The sequence below is a fragment of the Scyliorhinus torazame genome, chromosome 1 (assembly GCF_047496885.1).
Source record: "Scyliorhinus torazame isolate Kashiwa2021f chromosome 1, sScyTor2.1, whole genome shotgun sequence".
Lineage (NCBI taxonomy): Eukaryota > Metazoa > Chordata > Chondrichthyes > Carcharhiniformes > Scyliorhinidae > Scyliorhinus > Scyliorhinus torazame.
In genome coordinates, this window is record NC_092707.1 from 395,324,646 (window position 1) to 395,350,350 (window position 25,705).

At 47.6% G+C, this 25,705-nt stretch overlaps 1 protein-coding gene across 4 annotated transcripts in view; it reads right to left on the minus strand.

Annotated features, from left to right (window-relative positions):
• The window catches only part of LOC140427730 (kinesin-like protein KIF13B), a 256,873-nt gene that overhangs the window by 65,338 nt on the left and 165,830 nt on the right, over positions 1–25,705 (minus strand). For all 4 annotated transcript variants that reach the window (XM_072513344.1, XM_072513352.1, XM_072513335.1 and 1 more), the window contains exons 10-13: positions 18,491–18,602; positions 15,159–15,371; positions 11,455–11,565; positions 2,725–2,859 (exon numbers count right to left, since the gene is read on the minus strand). In XM_072513344.1, the coding sequence (XP_072369445.1) occupies positions 2,725–2,859; positions 11,455–11,565; positions 15,159–15,371; positions 18,491–18,602 (571 nt within the window). The remainder of the gene's footprint in view (positions 1–2,724; positions 2,860–11,454; positions 11,566–15,158; positions 15,372–18,490; positions 18,603–25,705) is intronic.

Genomic DNA, 25,705 nt, shown 5'->3' on the forward strand with positions numbered 1-25,705 from the left:
AGACTTGGTCGTAACTTTCTAGTGAATAAATATGTATGACAAGAATATTGCCTCGGGCTATGCAGAAAGAGCAGGGGAGTGACACTAATTGAATATCATTCAAACAGCCTGGACGGCCACGATTAGATGAATGGCAGTAAGATTCTATAAGGATGTTCCAGGACGAGTACAATCATATACTTAAGCCATCATACCCTAATTTCAACTTGCTTTACATGACCAGCTACATCTCCAGTGGTATATTGCTGAGACAACAGTGCAGTTTTTCTCAGAGAAACAAATCACTTCACACAAATTGGGGGGGCAGGAGATGCACAAAAACATGAAGGTGCCAGAAACAAAAATATGAATGTTTCTGCGGTCACCTGCTTACATTTCAACGTGGTTGCTCTGTTTCCCCCCCGCTTCTCTGGCATTGGGATAGCACAACTGTTGCCAGAGATGGAGGAAGTTTAAAGACACAAATGTAGAAAGTCAGAGAATCACAAGGATTTTTCAAGATCGTTCCAGTTTATTGGATGTCGGAAGTCAGAGAATCACAAGGATTTTTTCCAAATCATTCCTGTTTACTGGATAATTATTTATGAATAATGGAAGTCACCATAGTCCCCGAGGATCATAGGCTGCTCCCCCCCCCCGCTTTGCGAGGGCGAGCTGACTGGTGGCGATCGAACAAAACCTCAAGAGAGAGGCGAGGTTGAGAAGGCGGGGTCTTCATGAATACCCTCAGGTGACATGGGACTTGAACCCACGCTGCTGGTGTCGCTCCACATCACAAACCAGCTGTCCAGACAACTGAGCTAAACGACCCCCATCTCAGTCGGTAAATGCATCACGGTGTGTGGCGTTACACTGAAACTTTCTACATTAAATTCTCAGCCAGTACTGGAATAGCAGGATTGCTTTTAAACACCACTGAACCAGAAAAAATGGGAACAAAAATCTGTCAGGCTTGCAGCTCATTCACAATTAGGTATAGAAGTAGGTCATTTAACTTCTCCAGCTCGTTCCACCATTCATTGAGATTACAGCTGACCAGTGGCCGAACTCCATACTATATTCGGCTACTGCTAAAAAATACACATGGACAAAAAACAAAGAACAAAGAAAATTACAGCCCAGGAACAGGCCCTTCGGCCCTCCCAGCCTGCGCCGATCCAGATCCTTTATCAAAACCTGTCTTCTATTTTCCAAGGATCTACTTCCCTCTGTTCCCCGCCCGTTCATATATCTGTCTAGATGCATCTTAAATGATGCTATCGTGCCCGCCTCTACCACCTCCGCTGGCAAGGCATTCCAGGCACCCACCACTGTGTAAAAAACTTTCCATGCACATCTCCCTTAAACTTTCCCCCTCTCACCTTGAAATCATGACCCCTTGTAATTGACACCCCCACTCTTGGAAAAAGTTTGTTGCTATCCACCCTGTCCATACCTCTCATAATTTTGTAGACATCAATCAGGTCCTCCCTCAACCTCCGTCTTTCCAACGAAAACAATCCTAATCTACTCAACCCTTCTTCATAGCTAGCACCCTCCATACCAGGCAACATCCTGATGAACCTCCTGTGCACCCTCTCTAAAGCATCCACATCCTTCTGGTAATGTGGCGACCAGAACTGCACGCAGTATTCCAAATGTGGCCTAACCAAAGTCCTATACAACTGTAACATGACCTGCCAACTCTTGTACTCAATACCCCGTGCGATGAAGGCAAGCATGCTGTATGCCTTCTTGACCACTCTATCGGCCTGCGTTGCCACCTTCAGGGTACAATGGACCTGAACTCCCAGATCTCTCTGTACATCAATTTTCCCCAGGACTCTTCCATTGACCGTATAGTCCGCTCTTGAATTAGATCTTCCAAAATGCATCACCTCGCATTTGCCTGGATTGAACTCCATCTGCCATTTCTCTGCCCAACTCTCCAATCTATCTATATTTTGCTGTATTCTCTGACAGTCCTCCTCGCTATCTGCAACTCCACCAATCTTAGTATCATCTGCAAACTTGCTAATCAGACCACCTATACCTTCGTCCAGATCATTTATGTATATCACAAACAATAGTGGTCAGATCACGGATCCCTGTGGAACACCACTAGTCACCTTTCTCCATTTTGAGACACTCCCTTCCACCACTACTCTCTGTCTCCTGTTGCCCAGCCAGTTCTTTATCCATCTAGCTAGTACACCCTGAACCCCATACAACATCACTTTTTCCATCAACCTGCCATGGGAAACTTTATCAAACGCCTTACTGAAATCCATGTATATGACATCTACAGCCCTTCCCTCATCAATTAACTTTGTCACTTCCTCAAAGAATTCTATTAGGTTTGTAAGACATGACCTTCCCTGCACAAAACCATGCTGCCTATCATTGATAAGTCTATTTTCTTCCTATTATGGACGGATGAGATTCGGACCAGGCTCGGTTCTGAGGTCTTCGGTCAAATAACCTGTCCATATCCAATGGACGTCTGGCACTTAGCATTGCAGTGGGCTGCCAGTGACCTTTAAGAATAAGTAGGAATCATTGAAATGTTGAAAAACCATTAAAAAGTGTATTTTTAAATGTAAATCAAAACAATGGAACAGTTGCTTTTTGTCAGTTGTGCATAGGCAGCATGCAATAGCAGGAAGAGTTCTGTATAAACAGCGGCCGAGGCAGACTGTTCAATGTTACAATAGAAATTACAATATTATCCAGAAGCAACATTACCTTTAAATAGTAAACAAGCAGCTCATTTAAGGCTGGATCTGCATTCAGATTCACCAAGAAACACTTGTCATCTCCAACTTTGATTCCAGAGGACTGGAGAGAAATGCCAAGCCTTTCCAATTGCTTCTGACGCTCCTGTAAACACAGTCAGCAGGTGATATAAATAAATCTCATCTTACAAGATTCAGTGGAGGATACCAGAGCACCACATTCACCACAGTATGGCTTCAATAATAAACAGCTAAGAGAGAAGCAGGAAACTATGGAAGCTCAAGACATTGTTATTCTGAGGTAAATGCACCCCTGATCTGTTTTAGTTTAAGGCCCAGTTTTAAAAAATCAACTCATTTAGTTACATTTCCATTATCCACATACTCAAGCTTTAACTTTTCAGAATATTGACTTCTGGTGGTGGCTATGAAGGAGTAGGTTGCACATTTGATGGCTCCCGCTCGGGTCGGACCTTTGGACCTTTTTCCCCGATTCTTTGTCGGATTTGATTCGGAAAATTGATGGTGGACACAACTGCGAAAAGGTATCCTACATCAGTGCATGGACAGGCGGACCAGGAGTGCTCGCAAAGGAAGAAATAGACAAACAGAGAAGGCCTGGGCTGAAGCTGCAGCGGGAGAAAGCATGGCGGACGACCGGAGTCCTGGCTCGACGACCCAGCGGTCAACAGAGCAGCTGATGCAGTTCATACATGAGGGCTTCGCCAAGCAGAAACAGGAATGCTTGGACCCGATTAAGGAATCTATTGCGCGGCTGGAACATAGACTGGGTGCTCAAGATCGGGCGATCCAGAAAGTGGAGAAGGCACTGACTGAGCAGGAGGAACACCAAACAGCAGTGGAATTGGAGGTGGGGATGCTGAGAGACCAACAGAAAAGGCTCCAGAAGGTGGAGGATCTAAAGAATAGGTCCCGCCGGCAGAACCTGAGAATCGTTGGTCTCCCAGAGGGATCTGAAGGAGCGGATGCAAGGGCATACATAATGGGCATGTTCGAGAAGTTACTGGGGAATGGGACGTTCTCCCGACCCTTGGAGGTGGACAGGGCTCACAGAGCGCTTGCGAGAAAGCCGCATGTGGGGGACCCCCGAGGGCGATGGTGCTGAGATTCCACAGGTACCTGGACAAGGAGTGTATTTTACGGTGGGCCAGGCAGACACGGAGCTGTAAGTGGGAGAATAGCATCCTGCATATATACCAGGATCTGAGTGCGGACGTGGCCAGGAGCAGGGCAGGGTTCAACTAAATAAAGTCGACCCTTTTCAAGAAGAAGGTGAAGTTTGGACTGCTGCATCCGGCCCGTCTTTGGGTCACTTATGAGGAGCAATATTTTTACTTTTAGAGTCGCCCGAGGAAGCGATAGACTTCGCTAGAAGAAAAGGGCTGGCAGTGGACTGAGGTGTTTGAACTTTGCTGCAGCGTTCATGTTAAAAAAACATTTTTGTATTTGGACTTTATCTGTAATGCCTTCTGCATTGATTTGGGGCCTGCCGCATATTTGTGTGAGTTAAAGTTTGCATTTGCACTGATGAGGGATGGAGGTGTGAATTTTAGGTGTGGGGCTTTCTTTTTGATTTTCTTTGTGTTTCTTTTGGACAATTGAGTTGGAATTGTTTTCTTTTGCATATGCGTGTCCGAGCGGGGGAGGGAGGGAGGGAATGGGACGGGGGCCACGCACAATAGGTGGGAATGTCTGGCGCCATGGGCGGGGGCTACCAAGCTAGCTGGGCGGGCTGGCTCACGGAAGCGCAGTGGGGGGTGAGCAGATGTTATGTTTGTTGAAGGGGGCGGGTTGCAGAGTGCTCCCATAAGTTGGTCATGGGGGGGGGGGGGGGGGGGGGGGGGGGGAGGCTAGACCGTTCGAGTTCAAAGACAGGCAGGGTGCCAGCAAAGGCAAAGAAGCTAAAGGGGGTTATGGAGCAGGTGGGGAGGGTGGACTCATGGAGGTTTGGGCGGCCGAGAGTGAAGGAGTTCTCCTTTTACTCCCACGTGCATAAAGTGTACTCCCGGATTGACTTCTTTATCTTGAACAGGGCTTTACTGACGGGGGTAATGGACACCGAGTATTCAGCGATCACGGTCTCGGATCATGCCCCGCACTGGGTGGACCTACAGGTGAGCAAGGAGGGTGGCCAACGCCCGCACTGGAGATTGGATGTTGGACTTTTAGCGGATGAGGAGATGTGCGGGCGGGTGAGGAAATGTATCCAGAACTATCTGGAAGTTAATGAGGGGGAAGTCTTGGCTGCAATGGTCTGGAAAGCGCTTAAGGCAGTGGTTAGAGGGGAGCTGATCTCGATACGGGCCCACAGGGAGATAGCACACAGAGCAGAGACGGACCGACTGATAAGAGAAATATTTCAGGTCGACTGGAGATATGCGGAAACCCCAGAGGCAGGGCTTTTAAGGGAACGACGGAGGCTACAGGCGGAGTTTGGCTTGTTTACTACAGGGAAGGCGGTGGAGCAGCTGAGGAAGGCGAGGGGGGGGCGATATACGAATATGGAGCGAAGGCCAGCAGAATGCTTGCGCAGCAGCTTAGAAAGAGGGAGGCAGCCAGGGAGATCGGGAATGTAAGGGACAGGGATGGGAACCTGGTCGGAGATTCAGCAGGGGTTAATAAGGCATTTAAGGAGTTCTATAGCAGGTTGTAGGAGTCGGAACCCCCAGTTGTGCCGAAGGGGATGAGGCAATTCTTAGGAGGGCTGAGGTTCCCGAAGGTGGATGAAGGGTAGGTAGAAGGGTTGGGGGCCCCGATCAGGGTGGAAGAAATAGCTGAAGGTCTGAAGGCCATGCGGGCAGGTAAAGCCCCGGAGTGGAGTTTTATAAAAAGTTCTCTGGGATACTGGGGCCGCTGCTGAGGAGGACATTTAATGAGACAATGGAGAGAGGGGTGCTTCCCCTGACGATCTCACTGATCCTGAAGCGGGATAAGAACCCGGAGCTATGCGGGTCCTACAGAACGATCTCCCTACTAAATATTGATGCCAAACTTTGGCCCAAATCTTGTCCCCTAGAATCGAAGACTGCGTTCCGGACATGACTGGGGAGGACCAGACGGGATTCATTAAGGGCAGGTAGTTGGCGGCCAACGTTAGAAGGCTGCTGATTCTGACCACGATGCCCCCAGAGGGTAGGGACGTAGAGGTAGTGGTCGCAATGGACGCAGAGAAGGCATTTGATCGAGTGGAATGGACCTATCTGTGGGAGCTGCTGGGGCGGTTGGGATTTGGACGGGGCTTCATTGACTGCTGTATCAGGCGCCCGTAGCGAGTGTACGGACGGCCAGGTTGACATCGGGCTATTTTAGGCTGCACCGGGGGACGAGGCAGGGATGCCCCCTCTCCCCACTGCTGTCTGCGTTGGCCATAGAACCACTGGCAATTCTGTTGAGGGCCTCAAGGGGCTGGTCTGGGGAGGGGTGGAACACAGAGTCTCGCTATACACAGATGACCTGCTCCTATATAATTCGGACCCACTAGAAGGGATGGAAGAAATTATGAGGATTCTGGGGGAATTTGGCCGGTTTACGGGGTATAAGTTGAACATTGGGGAAAAGCGAGATGTGCGCCATTCAGGCAAGGGGGCAGGATAGGCGATTGGGGGAGCTGCCGTTTAGAGTGAGAGGGGGAAGCTTTCGGTACCTAGGCATTGGGAATGGGAACGGCTACACAAGTTAAATTTGACCTGACTAGTAGACCAAATGAAGGAAGATTTCCGAAGGTGGGACATGCTCCCGTTGTCACTGGCTGGAAGGGTACAGACAGTGAGAATGACGGTCCTTCCGAGATTCCTGTTTGTGTTTCAGTGTCTCCCCATCTTTATTCCACGGACCTTCTTTAAACGGGTCAATAAGGTGATCTCTCGCTTTGCGTGGCTGGAACGCAGCCGGGGGGAGGGCGGGCTGGCGCTGCCGAACTTTAGTAATTATTATTGGGCGGCGAATATAGCCACGATTAGGAAGTGGGTGGTGGGGGGTGGTCGATGTGGGAGCGAGTAGAGTCTGCATCATTTAAGGGCACTAGTTTGGGGGCATTGGTAACGGCGCCTCTGCCTTTCCCGCCGGCACGGTACTCCACCAGCCCCGTGGTGGTAGCGGCTCTGAGAGTCTGGGGGCAATGGAGGAAACATGTGGGAGCATCGGTCTAGTCTCCAATCTGCAATAACCATCGGTTTGCCCCAGGGAGGCTAGATGGAGGGTTCTGGAAATGGCAGAGAGCAGTGATCGAGAGGATGGGAGATCTGTTTATAGAGGGGAGCTTCCCCAGCCTGAGGGAGTTGGAAGAGAAATTCGAACTGGCGGAAATGAGTTTCAGTACCTGCAGGCGTGAGACTTCCTGCGCAGGCAGGTCTCAACCTTCCCGCTCTTACCACCAAGGGGGGTACAGGGCAGGGTAGTTTCCAGAATGTGGGTGGGAGAAGGGAGGGTTTCGGACATTTACAAGGAACACATGGGGTCAGAGGAAATGCAGACTGAGGAGCTGAAACACAAATGGGAAGAGGAGTTAGAGGGAAGAGGACGGTCTCTGGGTGGATGCGTTGAGTAGAGTCAACGCGTCCACAACATGTGCCAGGCTGAGCCTGATACAGTTTAAGGTCGTTCACCGGGCTCACATGACAGTGGCCCGGATGAGTAGGTCCTTTGGGGTAGAAGATAGGTGCACAAGGTGTGCGGGAGGGCCAGCGAACCATGTTCATATGTTCTGGGTATGCCTGAAGTTTAGGTGATTTTGGCAGGGGTTTGCAGATGTCATGTCCACGGTGTTTAAAACAAGGGTGGCACCGAGTCCAGAGGTGGCGATTTTCGGAGTGTCGGAAGATCCGGGAATCCAGCAGGAGAAAGAGGCAGGCGTTCTGGCCTTTGCCTCCCTGGTAGCCCGGAGACGGATACTATTAGCTTGGAGGGACTCAAAGCCCCCGAAGTCTGAGACCTGGCTAACTGACATGACTAGTTTTCTCTGTCTGGAGAAAATCAAATTCGCCCTGAGAGGGTCAATGTTAGGATTCGTTCGGAGGTGGCAGCCGTTCGTCGACTTCTTTGGGGAAAATTAACCTTCAGCTGAAGGGGTGGGGGGTGGGGTGGGGTTGGTTTAGATTAGGGTGTAAGAAAGGTGAGACCTGTGAGGGTCCTATGCACTATGTTTATATTTGTGTGTACACTGTTTTCTTCTGTTCTCGTTATAAAACCATAAATACCTCAATAAAATGTTGATTAAAAAAAACTTTTCAGAATATTGCTGGTTCCGTACAACAAAGAGTAACCGATAATCGTTCACAATTACAACCAGTAATTAAATCAAGTAATCCAGACGTCATGAAGAGCAATTGGCAGAGGATAGGGCTGCCGAGGGGGAGTGAGTTCAGGTATCTGCAGATTAGGGACTTTGCCCGAAAGGTCGGGAGGGGGTTGCCGGGATACACCCTGCTGGAGCAGCTGCTGCTTCCGGATGTGGACGGGGAGGGAAGAATTGGGGATATATATAAGTGGCTGGGGGAGCAGGGAGGCGAACGGGTGGTGAAGATCAAGGAGAAATGGGAAGTAGAGTTGGGAATGGAGGTTAATTGGGGAGTATGGAGTGAGGCACTGCGAAGGGTAAACGGGACCTCCTCCTGTGCAAGGATGAGCCTGATACAGTTTAAGGTGGTGCACAGGGTGCATATGACTCAGGCGAGAATGAGTGGGTTCTTTTAGGGGGTAGCAGAGGAGTATGAGAGGTGTGGGCGGGGGCCAGCGAATCATGCGCACATGTTTTGGGGTTGTGAAAAATTGGAAAGATTCTGGGCGGGAGTGTTCGCGGTCTTAGCCAGGATAGTGGTGGACCCGGATCCTTTGGTGGCGATATTTGAGGTTTCAGAGAAGCCAGAGCTCATGGAGAGAAGGAAGCCGCTGTCATGGCCTTCATCTCTGATTGCACGGCGGCAAATTTTGCTGTAGTGGCGGTGGGCATCGCCACCGGGGGTAGCGGCATGGTTGGGTGACCTGTACGACTTCCTGCGGTTGGAGAAGATAAAGTATGAGTTAAGGGGCTCTACAGGGGAGTTTAAGAAAAGGTGGGGATGTTTGAGACAGTGTTTGAGGAGCTGTTCGTCGCAGGGGGGGGGGGCGGGGGGAGAGAGAGAGAGAGAGAGAAGTGTGAAAAAGGGGAAAAATCTGTACAGACTGTATAGTTGATTGTTCGGAAGTATGTTTCCCAGGGTGTTTATTTGCTGTAACCTGCTTTGATACATGTTTGTAATAAAATACATTATTTTTTAAAATGAAGAGCAATTGGCATTATACGTTATCTGAATCACTTGATCAGATTACCTACTGCTTTGGAGTCAATCACAAAAGTTGCTAAATCACAAAGTGCATCAGTGCAGAGACATGAGAAAGATGATAATCTGATCCACAGGGTGATCAAACAAACTTTGGGATAAGAACTAGAGTATGACAAATCCAACACTAATACAAGCAAGGAGGAACTCTAACATCTGATCTTAAAGCAACATGGAAATGGGCACATAGATAAAACTGTTGATCTGGGTAATTAAACACAGATAGTCAAAATCAAAATAAACAGATAAGAAAATGCAAATGGTGACACAACATAATTCAGTTTAATGTGACTGTAAAATCAAACTGATAATAATTAGACAATTTATATGGCACGATGTCAATCGTTATAAACAAATGTAAAAAACAGACCCTCAATTATTGCACCATGGCCATACTGAAAGTAGCAAGTGTCATGAATTTGCCTGGCAACAGCAGTAAAACAAATTTAACAAAATGTAATAAGATGCACCCTGCCCAGCAACAGATATAAATCTGCCTAGGGACAGTAGCAGCCAGTATGAGTTTACATCACGGTGGCAGTGGTTAGCACTGCTCCCTCTCAGCGCCAGGGCCCCAGGTTAAATTCCAGTCTTGCAAGACTGTCTGCTTGGAGTTTGCACGCTCTCCCAGTGTATGGGTTTCCTCCGGGTGCTCGGGTTTTCTCCCACAGTCCAAAGATGTGTAGGTTAGATGGATTGGCCATGTCAAATTGCCCCTTAGTGTCCGACATTCTGTAGGTTAGGTGGGGTTACAGGAATAGGGTGAGGGGTGGGTCTAGGTAGGGTGTAGACGCGATGGGCCAAATGGCCTCCTTCTGCACTGTAGGGATTCTATGGATCCTATTCAAAAGGCTGGATGAGATGAGTCTCTCCCAGAAACAAGATCAGAAGACATAGATAAGAATCAGATGTGAATAGATGAGTAGAAACAGATTATCCAGACCACGCATTGTCAAACTTGGGGGCGCCACCCGCGGGTGGGTTGCGGGCAGGTGTCGGGAGGGTCGCGGAGCCATCCGTCGCGGCGCTCCCAATCGCAAATCTGAGCGCAACAGCCGCAGCAGCGCAACTATATGAATGCGCGCCGATGGGCGGGCACACATGCGCAGCGCGACCACTTTTTTTTTTTATAAACTGTTGTAGCTTTTTGTTTTACAAGTTCGGGGGGGTTTTATTCATTTACTTTATTCATTTAATTTTTATTTTTTTCTTTATTTTATTCATTTTATTTTTATACACACGTTCGGGGGGATTTATTTGATAAAATTTTACAGGAAAAAAATGCAGAACCTTGGACTGATGGAGACTCCATACTTTCAGAAAAAAGGAAGGCTTCACCTTCATCCAACAGGTTCCATTGGAGGAGCGTGTACGAGGGCCAAAGGGACCATTTCCTCCATTTTTGTCAGCAGCAAACAAGGCAAGAGAAAATGGTGGGTCGCCCAGGTCGGCCGGGTTGGGTCCCGAAGGTTGGCCGGTTGGTAAAAATGGGTCCCCGGAAAAAAAGTTTGAAGAACACTGATCGAGACGAAGGGAAGATCAATGAGGTATACATAGAGGCAGAAACCAAATACATAGAAGGCAGAATCAAAGTGGGACAAAGGTATAACTGACTGGACCCTCAGAAGCAAGTCAAGCCAGTTAACACCTAGCAGGCGAAACAGACAAGCTAGTTTCCAGCTAACAGCCTCCAAATCTTAGAGCCAAAACAGTGCAGAAAACCTTCATAAAAGTAGTCTGAATATCTTTGCTGGACCAGGACAAGACATTTCCAAGACTTGATTATGATCCCTGTATTGTATGGTGTTTTGCAGCATCAGCACACAATGGTTATATGTCACTGAGACTTAAGTTCTGATGTTGTCGTGTCCTATTCCTGAAGTTAGCCAACTTACTTTTTCTTCCAGTTGATGACTTCTCTGCTTTATATTACCAACAGTTTATTTTATTTTCAAACTACCCTATATAACTTTAAGAGCCTTTACTCCATTCCCCATCAAAAGAGAGGTGGCAACAATGGCACTGGACAAATAATCAAACAACCCATGTTATTACAATGGGGAAGGGAGTTAAAATCCCACCATGGCAGCTGGTGGAATTAAGTTCAATTAATTCATAAATTCAATTAATCCTGATAGTGAATGTTACAGTCTTGCAACTCTTATACAAAGTGGTTTTTCCTGCTGTGAACCTGCATCCACTGTAACCTGGGTTTACACAATCCACGTTAACTTCCTGTAGGACCTGTGCAGCAAACTGCAAGAGTCCAAATCTTATCAGTCCAGTAAGGATTCAAACTCATGTCCCAAAGGTGAAATTGCAATGTACCACCTGGTCTCCAGCAAGATTCACCATCTGACATCTGTTGTTCACTAAAGGAAAGGTCATACTGCACAACATACCTGTGCAATGGCTTCTGTTTTCCGAAGTTTGTCTTCCCATGTAACAGTCATTTCCTGAATTAGCTTTTCAGACTCTTCCAAACGATCCTTCAGCTCTGGGGCTTTCATTGCCTGGTATGAGAGACCCAATATTTGTCAGTAAACACGCAGTAATACATGATTAAGTCGGGGGGGCCTTTTTGGGATCAGGAATGAATTACCTGAGAGTGTGGTGGAGACAGATACAATCGAGGCTTTGAGAAAGCAATTGTGTAAGCACCCGAGAGAGTAAAAAATGTGCAGGGCGACAGGGAAAGGGTGGGGGAGTGAGGCAAGCAGAGTTACACTGGCAGAGAGCAGACACAAACACCTCCTTTTTGGCCGAATGAACTCCTTTTGTGCTGTAACCATTTTATTATCTTGTCACGCAGTTCAGTCTTTCACACACTGACACACTTTCTTCCCCAAATTCCATTAAACACTTCACTTCGAGTCTCACAACCTCAATCAACTGAAGGTAATATTAGTGGGCTCGACCCCAAACTATAAACCCTCTTCCACTTTCATCCCCCTGACAGAAAACTGTCCCGCCTGGAATTTGGGATGCAGCGCAGCAGAAAATTGGGATGAAGGTGAGACAACAAAACTTTTAAATTGTTGTTGGCTAAAGAGAGTTGAAAATAAGTACAACAGATGCTAGCCCAGCAGTTAAGTAGATTAACTGGAAGTTCATTGAAAACTTATCATTTTTATGTTCATAATAATCAAATTCAATGAATCCCAAGGACAAAGTGCACAAATCGCCACCACCATCCCAGGAAACCAAAAATAACGCTGAAGCAGTAACAGTATATATCACAAATAAGTACAGCTATCTAGTGTGTAATATAATCCAAAATTCAGATGGTATCACAAATCATGAAAGAAGTCTTCAAATCATCACCTGAATTCTTCAGTAGTTTAATGGCTTTGTAATCTCTCCCAGAAGTCTACCCGTTGCATATTCTGGGAGAGGTGGTCTTTAGAATGCATTGACAAAGAAAAGGAACGTTGTATTATTCGAGTTATCACTCAGCAAATGCTTGATCACAGCAGAGACTAAATCCTGTATTAGAGCTTTATGGCTTGGATTTTATGGTCAGTGGCAAAACAGGGACACTCGTGTCGATTCCTAAGAAAGATGCCCACAAAGAACTAACAATCTCTTTAGCGGGATGTTCCCTTCCCAATGGTAGTTTAAATCTGGCTCCTAATCATGCCGTGCAGCAGCAGTGATGTCACGAACCAGGTCGGCAACTAAATTGAAGCATTCACACACAGAAAACCAAGGAATGGAAAGCACTTAAAATCCGTCACTGCGAATTACAATTTTCTGATAATGAAATAATGTATGGTTGTATTAAGATAGAACTAAAGGATAGACTTTTAAATAATGAAAAGAAATGTTGTCTTCAAAAATGTGGAATTTTTACATCATTGGGAAATTTGATATTCCACAAATATAAAATTAACTTTTCAGGACCAGTAAGTGTTCAGCAGTAAATACAAAGCTATCAGGTCATTAAAAATATTGTTGCACCTCATTCAACAAGCACATTTCTCAAGGGTTTTTACACTGAGACCAACAGCATTTGAATGGAGGATCTCATGAATTGATGATAGCAAGGGAGGCAGCAGTCTGTGGGAACTTTGCCAGTGCACCTCATGAAGGATCCCAGATTCACTGACTGCAACTTGTGCATTCCCATGTTATTCTGCGCATATTCGACTGCACAAAATGCTGTCAGTTGCAGTGGAGTAATGATGGCGAATGCTGGCGCTTTAGCCCTCATTATGACATCGAAATCTGGAACAACAATTCACTGGTTTGGCCTCAACTGGAGCACTGTCGACAATTCTGGGCAGCATCTTTCAGGAAATACTTAAGGACCTGAGAAAGGAAGCTTACAAGGATGTTACCAGGGTTGAGGGACTTCAGTTATGAAAAAAGGTTGGAAAAGTTTGGGCAGTTCTTCCATTAAGCAAGGTTTCCGAGACGAAAGGTTATGGTCGGATAGACACACCGGGAGGTAAATAACCAGGGGCTAGATTTGAAATAATTGGCAAAAGATCTGGGGGATAATGAGGAGGAATCTTTTCACAAGATTTCTCCACTCGAGAACAACTACCAGAAAATACGGAAGCTTACTCCATAATTGATTTAAAAGGGGAGTTGGACAGGTACTTGATAAGGAACTTACAGGGTAATGGACAAAATGCAGAACTAAGAATGACTGAGCCATCCCAGATATGACAGATTGGATGGCCTCCCACTGTCCTCTTGGTTTCCATGATTCCATCAGAAATGAACAGAAGTAGATTCTCCAGCAGAGGTCGCTGCAGTTCTGCATTTTCCCTTCCTGATTCCAACTTTCCCTCACTCTCAGTTGAAAACTGCTTTTTAAAATCGATATTGATCAGGATTTGGACCTGGGACCGTCCACAGTACACTACTGACTGAGACATACTGAATCTGACAACTGCCTCTAGATTAGGAGTTTTAACATCATCAGTTTTTATGTATTCATTCACAGGATATGGGCATTGCTAACTAGGCCCACATTTAATGCCCCTCCTAATTGCCCTCGAGAAGATAATGGTGATCCGCCTTCTTGACCTGCTGTAATCCATGTGTTGTAGGTACATCCACGGTGCTGTTAGGGAGTTCAGAGACAGTGAAGGAACGGCGATAAAGTTCCAAGTCAGGATTGTATGTGGCTTGCAGGGGGAACTTTCAGGTTTTCAGGTGGTGGTGTGTCCCCATGCATTTGCTGCAGTGCATTTGTAGATGGTACACACTGCTGCCACTGTGCCTCAATGGCAGAGGGAGGTCCCAGGTTTGACCCCGGCTCTGGGTCACTGTCCGTGTGGAGTTTGCACATTCTCCCCATGTTCGTGTGTGTTTTGCCCCCACAACCCAAAAATGTGCAAGCTAGGTGGATTGGCCACGCTAAATTGCCCCTTAATTGGAAAAATGAATTGGGTACTCCATATTTTAATAAAAATCAATGGCAGAGGGAGTGAACGTTGAAGGCAGTGGATGGAGCACTGAGCAAACATGCTGCTGTGTCCTGTTGAGATACTTGAGTTTTGTTGGAGCTGCACTCACCCATCCGAGTGGAGAGTATTCTGTCATTCCTCAAGTTGTGCTTTGGAGGTGGTGGATATGCTGGAGTGTCAGGGAGTCACACGTCGTAGAATTATTCCCAGCCTCTGAACTGCTCTTCTAGCCACAGTATCTATATGGCTGGTCCAGTTCAGTTTCTTTACAATTTGCTGAAGACTGACACTTGTTTGGGGACCTCAAGCGGATACTAAGATGAATTATTCACTTGGCACTTCAGGCTGAAAATGGCGGCAAGACTTTCAGTCGTACCTTTTGCACTGCTGTGCTGGGCTCTTCCCCTTCATTGGGCATGGGGATATTTTGTGCAGACTCCGTCTCCAGTTAATTGTTCAACTATCCATTGCCATTCGCGATTGGACACGGCAGGACTGCAGAGCTCAGATCTGATCCATTGATTATATAGCTATTATCGTCTGCCAAGAAGCATTTAAAATCATGCCCAACATTTACTTAATTATTTCCTCACCCTCTTTCACAGTTTAGCTGCACATCCTACTAACCTATTCCTTGTGGACTGGACATGTGCGGATTAAAATGGGAGACTCCCATCATATCATACCTCTGCTCTGGAGAGCTGCTCCCGGAGCTTATCAACTTCTTCACGGAGTTCCCGGATGATTCGGGCGTTGGGATCCTCATTCACCACAGCATGATTAATTATGCTTTTGGCTCTGTCTGCATATCTCAACGTTGACAGTGTTTCATCGTAATTGTCCGCTGCAGGGCTGACTGTTGCGATCATTGCAGTTTTGCTATTTCCACCAAGACTATCCTGCATTTTTGTAAAAAGAAGCAACGAATTAGACTACATATCTGAATTATCCCCTCCCCCCAAATCTGTGTAATGCACCAAAATGCACCCTGTTTAGCACAGGGCTAAATCGCTGGCTTTGAAAGCAGACCCATGCAGGCCAGCAGCACGGTTCAATTCCCGTAACAGCCTCCCCGAACAGGTGCCGGAATGTGGCGACTAGGGGCTTTTCACAGTAACTTCATTTGAAGCCTACTTGTGACAATAAGCGATTTTCATTTTCATTTCATTTCATTCATTTTTTTCATTTCATTTCAAAATAAAAACTGTCACTTCCATAGTTTATGTACCCGAATTGGATATTTTAAAACATTGTGAAATCATATCTCTCCATTGAAAGGTTAGAAAACATAAAAAGTTTTAATTTCTAACTGCGTAAGTGACTGCTTTGTAGATTACTGGTGGGGAGAGATCAGAGAATGTTGGGGAAAGGATACCGTGGGGTTGAACCATATCACGAACACTCCTTCCGTGGACAAGGCCTGGAGTGGGCCTTGAACCCTGAGCCTCTGACTTAAAGGCAGGGCACAATCAACTGAGGCACAAGATAGCCTCCCAAACTTGTTTTGTCTCCTCATAAAAGTGCTGGATGGATTACCAGGCTGTGTGAATCTGTTGAAGGGTTTTATGAATGCTCCTTCCATTGCCAACAGGACTTGAACGTGGAGCTTTGGTCTCAGAAGCAGAGGTGCCATCACCAGAGCCAGAGGATCCCCATGGTGGGCAGTCAAAAAAGGAAGACTATCCAGCAAAGAACAAAGAAAAGTACAGCATAGGAACAGGCCCTCCAGCCCTCCAAGCCTGCGCCGACCATGCTGCCCGTCTAAACTAAAATCTTCTACACTTCCGGGGTCCGTATCCATCTATTCCCATCAAAGAACAAAAGAATCAAAGAGCACTAGGGTCCATTTCTGATCACTACTCGGTGAAGTGCTGTGAAGGTGTGTGGACATCAGGTGATGACAGAATTAAATTTGATCATTATTATAATAATCTTTATTGTCACAAGTAGGCTTACATTAACACTGCAATGAAGTTACTGTGAAAATCCCCGAGTCACCACATTCCGGCGCCTGTTCGGGTACACAGGGTGAGAATTCAGAATGTCCAAATTACCCAACAGCACATCTTTCGGGACTTGTGGGAAGAAACTGGAGCACCCGGAGGAAACCCACACAGACACAGGGAGAACGTGCAGACTCCGCACAGACAGTGGCCCAAGCCGGGAATCGAACCTGGGACCCTGGAGCTGTGAAACAACAGTTCTACCCACTGTACTAAAGTGCTGCCCCCCTGCCACAGTGTCAAATCACTTAGCAATACAAACTATCATAGCTCTCGCAAGGAACAGCTACTTGCTAAGGAACCAGGAAGAGCCACTTCTGAAGTATGTATATCCAGTTTTAGGCAGCACTTTAATTATGGGCAGTTTTGTATCCATGACCCACTCCAAATCAAGATGCAAGATTAGTCTGCCCCAACCAAATTTCAATTAGCATCTGATGACCAGGAGAATGAGGCGATTACTTCTACCCGAGTCTGGGTTTCATCCAAAAACTTAAGTGAAAAGTCAGTGAGCAAATCTGTGGTTCCAGCGAATGAAGAATAGAATTCATGTAGGAACCATTTCATTATTCACTCTAAAACCATTTTTTAAAATGTTAAATTAATAAAAACAACAATGAGAAATACAACTCAGATACAAACATATGGAGAAAAGGACAAATTGTCAGTTGCTCCCTGGTTGTCAGTGTGGCACTAGTTTGCCCACAGACAGTATTTGGATACATTCGATGGATCACAATTTCTTTTTAGCACAGTGGGGTGGGGAAGTTACACTGGATCACATTTTCTTACTATTCTCTCCAAATATCAGCCTCTTTATTTTAGAAACAAATCACCCAATAGAATGGAATTAGAGATATTGTATACCAGTGTCAATTTCTTTCTTCAGTCAAAGGTCTTTTGAAAATTTGTCTGGTCTCCTCTATTCAGACAAATAAAACAACCTGCTTTGATAATATCCAATTGATTACTCGGAAGAATTAAGTGCGGCTCATCTCTTCCCCTCCCCATCATCCTTTTTTCTCTCCTCCCCCTCCACCAACAAGCAACTTAACTAGCAATGGCAAACATAACCCAAAACAGACAGAATAAGCTAATCTACAGGTGAAAGAGTGTAAACTCTAAAAGGTGCATGTTTGGTAAGAATCAGGAAGGGCGATTCAAGCTATGATCAAATTGAGGGTGTTTAGGCTCGGGAGGGTAAATTGCCTACTCCCGCTCCTAGGTCGCGTGTTCGAGGGAGGCGATGCTCTGGCTGATTTCGCAATCCAACTCTTGGCCTGTAACTTGTAGGTAGCAGATGAGGAATATATCAGCCATGATAAAATGGCAGAGCAGACTCGATGGGCCAAATGGCCTAATTCTTCTCCTACATCTGAATAACTTATTTCCTTTGCTTGAAGGAGGCACAGTACAATAAATAACAAGACGAAGACTCAAATAACTGAATAGATATTCAGCTCTTATTAAATCAAAATCTAACCTCCTCCTCAGGGCAGCACAGTGGCGCAGTGGTCAGCACTGCTATCTCACGGCGCCGAGGACCCGAGTTCGATCCCCGCCCCGGGTCACTGTCCATGTGGAGTTTGCACATTCTCCCCGTGTCTGCGTGGGTCTCACCCCCACGACCCAAAAAGATGTGCAGGGTAGGTCAATTGGCCACGCTAAATTGCCCCTTAATTGGAAAAAAAGAATTGGGTACTCTAAATTTATCTTACAAAAACCTAACCTCCATCACCAGATTCTTTCCACTCTTCTTCAAAGGTCAGTGTCCGTGGCACAGTACCACAGAGACCACACCCAAGTCGCCACTGACCTCTTCTTTCACCCACACCAACATCCCCCTAATCTCTCACAGAATTGATTGGCCAGCACTCTGCCTTCAAACTATTGCCACATCAAGAATACAAACATGTATCTGACCACTTCGCAGGTCTTAATTATTTGGGGGGGTGGAGGAGGAGGAGGAGGAGGAGGAGGATAGAGAATAAACCAGATGCAAGATATCAGTTTACCTTCAGCAGCCAGGTCAGTACAGAATCCCTGTAGGGAACAAACTTGTTCTTGTTTTTACCAGCAGCCTGATCCGCCAAAGCAGAGATTACCAGGCCGAGAGTCGTTAAGGATCTGGGGGATGCAAAAAAAAGTTAGCACAAAGAAATATTACATCAGCAAGAAAATAGTGGTTGTGGTCACCTATCCTTAAAAGATAAATCCAAAATGCGCAAGGACCATAAAATAAAATTATACTCGAGGGGGATTTTTTTCTCTCTATTAATTCATCATCCATCCCTACTTGTCCTTTATATGATGAGCCATCTTCATGAGCTGCTGCAGTCCACGTGGTGCAGGCACACCCACAGTGCTGCCACAGAGCGAGTTCCAGGATTCTGACCCAGCAATGGTGAAGGAATGGTGATATAGTTACAGGTCACGGCATTGTATGACTTGGAGGGAAACATGAAGATGGTGGTGCCCCCTTGCACCTGCTGCCCTTTTTCTTCAGATGGCAGGTTTGGAAGGTGCTGTTAAAGGACATACCTATATTATCAGAGGTATGCAAAGGATTAACTTAGTTCAGTTGGTCGGTACATTCTTATCCCTGGGTCGGAAGGAATTGGCTCAAGCCATGCACCACAGTTTAACTACATAACCATGGCTGATATTCCAGTACTCCAGCGGTGCTTCATTTTCAGAGGGATCATACTTTGAATGAGCACTTCCATCTGCTTGTTCGGATGGCTCATCAGGCATTAAGGATTCCAAGATATTAATCAAACATTTACAAGATGACTCAGGATCTGGCCTGTACCAACTGCAACAATTTCAATGGCGGCTTCCCATTAACTCACCATAAACTACAGCTCATTTAAAACTCTGCTTCCCACAACCTATTCATCATCCAGTGTTTCTTGCTAACCTAGAATGGCTTTCAGTACCGTTAAAATTCTCATCCACCTCCAACTCTGTAACCTCCACAAACCATACAAACACCCCTCCCCCAAAACTTTCCATTCTCTTTTACTCGAGCTTGTACACCCCATCCCCATTCTTCCCCACCTTGGTGCACTGATCCCATCACTGGCTGTCATGCTTTAGCCATACAGGCCCCCAAATTCTTGAATACTCTCTCTAAGCCACTCTGCCATTTCTGCTTTAAGACACATCTCACTGACCATTTTAGATTTCCCTCATAATAGCTCTTTCTTTATCTTGATGACCATTTTTGTATGACTATACCTGTGAAGCCATGGACAACTTTCCACTTTAAAAGGCGCTGCAAGGACTTCCGGGTGCGGCGATGACCAGCTGAGTCGCACGTTTCGGCAGCTCCCTGTGAAACGGACTTTTGGGCTCTTGATAGGAGCCCCAACGGCAATTTTAACGGCTGAAAACACCGTGCGGTAAACCAGAAGGGTGTTCCCCCTGGACACGGATGGAAAAAGGAGAGGAAAGTGGCCGGATTGCAGCGGATCCTTTGGAACAACGGCAAGGAAGGCAAGCAGAAACCAAGATGGCGTCGGAAGGTGGCAGTTTCATATGGGGCCCTGAACAACAAGAGTTTTTGAAACGCTGCGTGGAGGAGATAAAAAAGGAAATGAAGAAAGAGTTGTTGGCCCCGATATTACAGGCGATTGAAGGGGTGAAAGAGGAACAAAAGACCCAGGAGCAGGAGCTTCGGGTCGTGAAGGCGAAAGCAGCAGAGAATGAAAACGACATACAGGGCCTGGTGGTGAAGTCGGAGATACAGGAGGCACATCAGAAACGATCTGTGGAGAGGTTGGAGGCACTGGAAAATAACGCAAGGAGGAACAACTTGAGGATTCTTGGCCTTCCTGAAGGTGTGGAGGGGGCGGATGTCGGGGCATATGTGAGCACGATGCTGCACTCGTTAATGGGAGTGGAGGCCCAGACGGGTCCGTTGGAGGTGGAGGGAGCATACCGAGTTATGGTGCGAGGACCGAGAGCAGGAGAAGCTCCCAGAGCCATAGTGGTGAGATTTCTCCGTTTTAAGGATAGAGAAATGGTCCTTAGATGGGCGAAGAAAACTCGGTGTAGTAAATGGGAGAACGCGGTGATCCGCGTCTATCAAGATTGGAGTGCGGAGGTGGCGAGAAGGAGGGCGAGCTTTAATCGGGCCAAAGCGGTACTTCACAAAAAAAAGATAAAGTTTGGAATGCTGCAACCGGCAAGACTGTGGGTCACATATCAAGGGAGGCACCACTACTTTGAGACGGCGGATGAAGCGTGGACTTTTATTGTAGAAGAAAAATTGGAATGATTGGACTACGAAAATGAACGTTTGGACAAAGTGGTGGGACGAGTGGGGGGGGGGGGGGGCGAAGAGGGATTGTATGATTAATCCTGCGGTATGGTAACTTTTCTTTCTCCCACAGGTGGTGATGGGGGGAGGTGGGGAGGGAGAGGAGATGGGGCGTTGGCCATGGGAGGCGGGGCCGAGGGAGAGGCGCGGGCTTGGTTCCCGCGCTATGATAATTATGGCGGGAATAGAGAAGCAGGAAGGAGGGGGCGCCGCACGGGGCGAGCCGTGATCACGGGGGGAAGCCGAGGTCAGCCAGAGTTTGCTGACTTCTGGGAGCAACATGGGGGGAGTAATTATGCTAGCGGGGGGTCTAGCGGGGGGGGGGGGGGGGGGGGGGGGGAATTACTGGGTTGCTGCTGCTGGGGAAAGGGGGGAGTGGGTGCGGGAAAGGATGGGCGGGGGGGCACCGTCTGGGAGAAATACAGCCGCGTGGGAACTGGGCGAGAAGCTGGAAAAAGATGATGGCTAACCGGCAAGGGGGGGGGGGGGGTGGGAAGCCCCCCAACTCGGCTGATCACGTGGAACGTGAGGGGGCTTAACGGGCCGATAAAGAGGGCACGAGTACTCGCACACCTTAAGAAACTTAAAGCAGATGTGGTCATGTTACAGGAAACGCACCTGAAACTGATAGATCAGGTTAGGTTGCGCAAAGGATGGGTAGGGCAGGTGTTCCATTCGGGGGCTGGATGCGAAAAACAGGGGGGTGGCTATATTAGTGGGGAAGCGGGTAATGTTCGAGGCAAAGACTATAGTGGCGGATAACGGGGGCAGATACGTGATGGTGAGTGGCAAATTACAGGGAGAGATGGTGGTGTTGGTAAACGTGTATGCCCCGAATTGGGACGATGCCAATTTTATGAGGCGAATGCTAGGACGCATCCCAGACCTAGAGACCGGAAAGCTGATAATGGGGGGAGACTTTAACACGGTGTTGGAACCAAGGCTGGATAGGTCGAAGTCCAGGACTGGTAGGAGGCCGGCAGCAGCCAAGGTGCTTAAGGATTTTATGGAGCAGATGGGAGGGGTGGACCCGTGGAGATTCAGTAGACCTAGGAGTAAGGAGTTCTCGTTTTTCTCCTATGTCCATAAAGTCTATTCACGCATAGACTTTTTTGTGTTGGGTAGGGCATTGATCCCGAGGGTGAGGGGAACGGAATATACGGCTATAGCCATTTCGGATCATGCCCCACACTGGGTAGACTTGAAGATAGGGGAGGAAACAAGAGGGCGTCCACCCTGGAGAATGGATATGGGACTAATGGCGGATGAGGGGGTGTGCTTAAGGGTGAGGGGATGCATTGAAAAGTACTTGGAACTCAATGACAATGGGGAGGTTCAGGTGGGAGTGGTCTGGGAGGCGTTGAAGGCGGTGGTTAGGGGGGAGCTGATATCAATAAGGACACATAAAGGGAAGCAGGAGAGTAAGGAACGGGAGCGGTTGTTGCAAGAACTTTTGAGGGTGGACAGACAGTATGCGGAAGCACCGGAGGAGGGACTGTATAGGGAAAGGCAAAGGCTGCATGTGGAATTTGACTTGCTGACCACAGGCACTGCAGAGGCACAATGGAGGAAGGCGCAGGGTGTACAGTATGAATATGGAGAGAAGGCGAGCAGATTGCTGGCACACCAATTGAGGAAAAGGGGAGCAGCGAGGGAAATAGGGGGGGTGAGAGACGAAGATGGAGAGACGGAGCGGGGAGCGGAGAGAGTGAATAAAGTGTTTAAGACATTTTATAAAAAATTGTATGAAGCTCAACCCCCGGATGGGAGGGAGAGAATGATGGAGTTTTTGGATCGGCTGGAAATTCCCAAGGTGGAAGAGCAGGAAAGGATGGGATTGGGAGCACAGATCACGGTAGAAGAAGTGGTGAAAGGAATTAGGAACATGCAGACGGGAAAGGCCCCGGGACCGGACGGATTCCCAGTTGAATTTTACAGAAAATATTTGGACTTGCTCGCCCCGCTACTGACGAGGACCTTCAACGAGGCAAAGGAAAGGGGACAACTGCCCCCGACTATGTCAGAAGCAACGATATCGCTTCTTTTAAAGAAGGAAAAGGATCCGCTACAATGCGGGTCCTACAGACCAATCTCCCTCCTTAATGTAGATGCCAAGGTCTTGGCCAAGGTAATGGCAATGAGAATAGAGGAATGTGTCCCGGGGGTGGTTCATGAGGACCAAACTGTGTTTGTGAAGGGGAGACAGCTGAACACGAACATACGGAGGTTGTTAGGGGTAATGATGATGGCCCCACCAGAGGGTGAAACGGAGATAGTAGTGGCGATGGATGCCGAGAAAGCATTTGATAGAGTGGAGTGGGATTATCTGTGGGAGGTGTTGAGGAGATTTGGGTTCGGAGAGGGGTATGTTAGATGGGTGCAGCTGTTGTATAGGGCCCCAGTGGCGAGTGTGGTCACGAATGGACGGGGATCGGCATATTTTCGGCTCCATAGAGGGACAAGGCAGGGATGTCCTCTGTCCCCATTACTGTTTGCACTGGCGATTGAGCCCCTGGCGATAGCGCTGAGAGGTTCCAAGGGATGGAGGGGAATACTTAGGGGAGGAGAAGAACACCGGGTATCTTTATATGCGGATGATCTGCTACTATATGTGGCGGATCCAGCGGAGGGGATGCCAGAAATAATGCGGATACTTGGGGAGTTTGGGGATTTTTCAGGGTATAAATTGAACATGGGAAAGAGTGAGCTGTTTGTGGTGCATCCAGGGGAGCAGAGTAGAGAAATAGAAGACCTACCGTTGAGGAAGGTAACAAGAGACTTTCGTTACCTGGGGATCCAGATAGCTAAGAATTGGGGCACATTGCACAGGCTAAATTTGACGCGGTTGGTGGAACAGATGGAGGAAGATTTCAAGAGATGGAATATGGTAGCATTGTCAATGGCAGGGAGGGTGCAGGCAGTTAAGATGGTGGTCCTCCCGAGATTCCTTTTTGTGTTTCAGTGTCTCCCGGTGGTGATCACGAAGGCTTTTTTCAAAAGGATAGAAAAGAGTATCATGGGTTTTGTTTGGGCCGGGAAGACTCCGAGAGTGAGGAAGGGATTCTTACAGCGTAGTAGGGATAGGGGGGGGCTGGCACTAACGAGCCTAAGTGAGTATTATTGGGCCGCTAATATTTCAATGGTGAGTAAGTGGATGGGAGAGGAGGAAGGAGCGGCGTGGAAGAGATTAGAGAGGGCGTCCTGTAGGGGGACCAGCCTGCAGGCTATGGTGACAGCCCCATTGCCGTTCTCACCAAGGAACTATACCACGAGTCCGGTGGTGGTAGCTACACTGAAGATTTGGGGACAGTGGAGACGACATAGGGGAAAGACCGGAGCACTGGGGGGGTCCCCGATAAGAAACAACCATAGGTTTGCCCCGGGGGGAATGGATGGGGGATATGGAATGTGGCAAAGAGCAGGTATAACGCAATTGAAAGATCTATTTGTGGATGGGAAGTTTGCGAGTCTGGGAGCGCTGACCGAGAAATATGGGTTGCCCCAAGGGAATGCATTCAGGTACATGCAATTGAGGGCTTTTGCGAGGCAGCAGGTGAGGGAATTCCCGCAGCTCCCGACACAAGAGGTGCAGGACAGAGTCATCTCAAAGAAATGGGTGGGGGACGGTAAGGTGTCGGATATATATAGGGAAATGAGAGACGAAGGGGAGACTATGATGGACGAACTAAAAGGGAAATGGGAAGAAGAGCTAGGGGAGGAGATTGAGGAGGGGATGTGGGCAGATGCCCTAAACAGGGTAAACTCGTCGTCCTCGTGCGCCAGGCTAAGCCTGATTCAGTTTAAGGTATTACACAGGGCACATATGACTGGAACACGGCTCAGTAAATTTTTTGGGGTGGAGGATAGGTGTGCGAGGTGCTCGAGAAGCCCAGCGAATCATACCCATATGTTTTGGTCATGCCCGGCACTACAGGGGTTTTGGATGGGGGTGACAAAGGTGCTTTCGAAAGTAGTAGGAGTCCGGGTCGAACCAAGCTGGGGGTTGGCTATATTTGGGGTTGCACAAGAGCCGGGAGTGCAGGAGGCGAAAGAGGCCGATGTTTTGGCCTTTGCGTCCCTAGTAGCCCGGCGCAGAATATTGCTAATGTGGAAAGAAGCCAAGCCCCCGGGGGTGGAGACCTGGATAAATGATATGGCGGGGTTCATAAAGTTAGAGCGGATTAAGTTCGTCCTAAGGGGGTCGGCTCAAGGGTTTACTAGGCGGTGGCAACCGTTCGTCGAATATCTTGCGGAAAGATAGATAGGGGAGAACAAAGAAGGCAGCAGCAGCGGCCCAGGACTTGGGGGGGGGGGGGGGGGGGGGGGGGAGGGATGGGGGGGGATGGGGGGGGGCCTGAGACAAGGCAGTTGCCAATTAGGGCTAGTTTTTTTTTTTGTTATTTAATATTTATTTATTTGTTGTTGTTTTTGTTTAAATTTAAAAAAGGTCATTATTATTATCTGTATTGTTACAATGTTGTGTAAAGGATGCACAATGTACTGTGTTGGTTGACCAAAAATTTTCAATAAAATATTATTTAAAAAAAAAAAAAGGCGCTGCAAGGTGTTGCCACTGCTGCAATTGCACATACCCTCTGAAATCAGTAAGAAGTATGCCTCTTCATTCACCTGAGGAAGGAGCAGTGCTCCGAAAGCTAGTGTTTGAAACAAACCTTGTTGGACTTTAACCTGGTGTTGTAAGACTTCTTACTGTGCTCACCCCAGTCCAACTCCGGCATCTCCACATCATGGCTGCCTCTGAAATCAGTCCACTCTTTTTTTCCACGCTCCCTTTTCTTCCTTCTGCCACTAGGTTTCTGCCCTCGGGAACTCTCTGTGTCAGTGCTTTACCCTGCAATCTTCCTCTTGCTTGCTTCCTTCAAAAGTCTACAAAGTTCTTCTCCTC